We start from the raw sequence: 2,915 nt of genomic DNA on the forward strand, positions 1-2,915 counted from the left end.
AGGAAAGGAGAGACTGGAACTCTTCTCTGTTCTCTTCCTTCCTAGAGATTTCTGAGCCAAAAGCGTCTTTTGCAGCTCCTACTAAGGCTAGCTCCTCACTTTAAATGCTAGACTGAGGTTTACTTCGTGTTCTGCAGGAGGAACAAATGAGGAATAAATAAACATGCAGGGACTATGAAGTCCCAACGTGATAACCTTTGGCCCTGGCATGCTGGACCAGAGGTGGTCCCGAGGTCTAGAAAGCACCTCTTTTCCAAGCAAGACCTTTTTGCTGCCCACTGCCCATGGCCCTGGTTGCCTTCACCCGCTGCTGGGATGTATATTGAAAGAAGATGGGGGAAGATTTAATTTTCCTTTGGGAGATGCAGTTACAGCAGAAATATTGCAGGAGAGGCACACTCTCAGACTCCTGGCTTCTCAGTATCTCATTATTTATTACAAATGTAGCAAACATTAGAGTCTACAACCATCTTAGAGTGCTCACAAATTAGAGGCCGTAGCAATACTTAAAAAAACAGAGAGAGAAAGAAAGATAAAGAAAAGAAAGAAAAGGAAAAGAAGGGGGGAAGAGAAAAACAGGAAAAAGAAAATCAAGATCCAAATTCGCAAGCTCCTGTCGGGCAGATAGGGGGTGGGGGTATGGATGGGGAGAGGGCAGATCCCTAACCCCAGAGCCCGGGATGATTTTAGATAGCCCAGATTAGGAAATGTCTTTCTGTCCCGTCCCATTACGAAGGGCAGCGAGATAGGTCCTGCCCCGGTTTCAACTCCTTGTCAGAGCCACGTTAGGAGGAGAATAAAAAAAAAAAAAAAATGAGTGGAAAGAAATGGAAATTATTCTGGGGAAGGATCGCTGCCCCAGATCCGCAGCAATGGGCCGATGCACCAGGAGGGCCCAGGCGAGAAGCTGTTCTTTCCTTTTCCTCCTCCTCTTCCTCGCCACCTGCTCCTCTCCTCCTGCCCCTGCGGGCCAGGCCCGGCCCTGCCACGGGGCTCCGCCGGCGGTTTTRCTAATGACACTGGCACCCCCGCGGTGTCACTTCCCCAGAGAAAAGGGATTTTTGCAGCAGCCCGCCTACTCGGGGCTGGTTCCGGAGGTGGGGTTGGAGCCGGGAGCCCCCCGGCACCACAGGCAGCGGTAGCCCCGCTAGGAGCGGGCGGGGGGTGTGCAGTAGGGCAAAGCGTGGGGTGGGCTGTGGGGCAGCCGGGAGAAGGCAGGGGGTCGAGACTCCTAGGAGGTGTCGGGGCGGCAGTGGTGGTGGTGCTGGTGGTGGGATTGGTTTTTGCGCCGAGGGGGGCGCTGGCTCATCCCTGCCGGCCGCCAGCCCCCTCGGAAGGGGCCGAGCCCCGCCGGGGCGGCCGGCCGCGCTGGACGGGGTAGTCGGGGTGGCGGCAGCCCTGCTGGGAGGGTGCGTGGGTGCCTATTTTGACGCCAGGTGCTCTCCCCTCTTGCAGGTACTGGGATGATTTCCATGCCTGCACCCTCACAGCTCTCACCGATTGCCAGGAAGGAGCGACAGACCTTTGGGAGAAATTGAGACGGGAGTCCAAAAACCTCGATTTCCAAGGCAGCTTATTTGAACTGTGTGGAGGCAGCAGCGGCTCGGCATCGTCTCTCCTCCCACCGGCTTTGCCCGTGCTCCTGGCGGCTCTGTGGGCCGCGCTAGTGACCTGGCTGCCTTTCTAGGGGGGCGAGCACACTCACACCCACACCCTCTCCATGTGCCGGATCTATAGAGRAAGTGTCCATCCGTTGCTTTGGGGACGTTGTGCTTATCTGTGGTTGATGATGATGGTGGTGGCTGATGGTGAAACACCCATGTAGGACTGTGGAAGCGTTCTCCTTTTTCTTTCCTTTTTTTTCCTTTTTTTTGTATGTGTGTTTTATTTGCCAAATGTTACCAAACAGGCAGCGGCGCGCAGCCCAAATCGGACCTCAGCTTTACTATCGCTTCAAGTCAAAAATAGAAAAAATAGAAGTAACAACTCGAGCCCTCGTTGTGCAAAAGAAATCTCAGGAACGGCTCTGAGCCACCTAATGTTAACGATGTAATCGGCCAGGATAAATCCTGGCAGGCCACGGGCTCCTCTAAAAATATGGCAGTMTGTGAGGTGAGAACAAAAAAGCAGACAAAAACCGCACTGGCGATGAATCCAAGATAGATGTCCACGTGTGAAGCATATGGTGAATAATTCACAATCTCTCATCTTTCCTCCACAGTCGCTTGTTTTTGGTCATTCCACTGCAAAAAAATAATAAAAACAAAAGAGTCTTTTTTCCTCGAGGAAAAAAAGAACGAGAGCGGGAGAGGGAAAGAAATTGGGAAACGAACGGTTAAAAAAGGAAGGAAGGAAGGAAGGAAGGGAAGAACAAATGAAAGATACGTGTCTAAATGCCTGAAGAAGCGAAGGAATGCTGCTAACAGATCTGTGAGAGTTTACCTTTACTTGCTGTTCGAAGGCATCTTTCCGAATTCACTGCCTTTAATTTTTTCCTCCTCTTTGTTTTAGATGTTACACATGCCAGTAAATCACCTGAATATCCAACAGTAGAGATCACAAAAGGGGAGCTTAAATGTAAACCTAAAAAAACCCAACAGCGTAATGATTTTGAAAAAAAGAGCCTTGATTTTAAAAGAGAAAAATGTAATTTAAAAAAAAATTTATTATAAAGTCAATTCAGCAAAAAAAAACAAACAAAAAAACAAAAAAAGATTTGCTACAAAGTATAGACAGAAGTATAAAATAAAAACTATTGTTTGAAATGAGGGTGTCGTTATTTTTATGTAATATGCCTAGAGTATCTTGAAAAGTATCGGGCAAGGAGGGTTAAATCCAGAATTGATTCCTTGATGAATGTTGCGATTTCAGTTCCAACATCGGCAGGGCTGCTGAAATGGTTAGTCTGAGCCTTT

General features: G+C 49.0%; 1 protein-coding gene across 1 annotated transcript in view; it reads left to right on the forward strand.

Moving 5' to 3' along the window:
- Positions 1 to 2,732, forward strand: part of NRN1 (neuritin 1) — a 9,028-nt gene extending 6,296 nt beyond the window's left edge. The window contains exon 3 of the mRNA XM_085321631.1: positions 1,456 to 2,732. Within this exon, the coding sequence (XP_085177757.1) occupies positions 1,456 to 1,687 (232 nt within the window). The 3' untranslated portion in view covers positions 1,688 to 2,732. The remainder of the gene's footprint in view (positions 1 to 1,455) is intronic.
- Positions 2,733 to 2,915: the final 183 nt, after the last annotated feature.

This window comes from Rhea americana, unplaced genomic scaffold, assembly GCF_003343005.1.
Source record: "Rhea americana isolate MKP2758 unplaced genomic scaffold, rheAme1 scaffold_70, whole genome shotgun sequence".
NCBI classification, from domain to species: Eukaryota; Metazoa; Chordata; class Aves; order Rheiformes; family Rheidae; genus Rhea; species Rhea americana.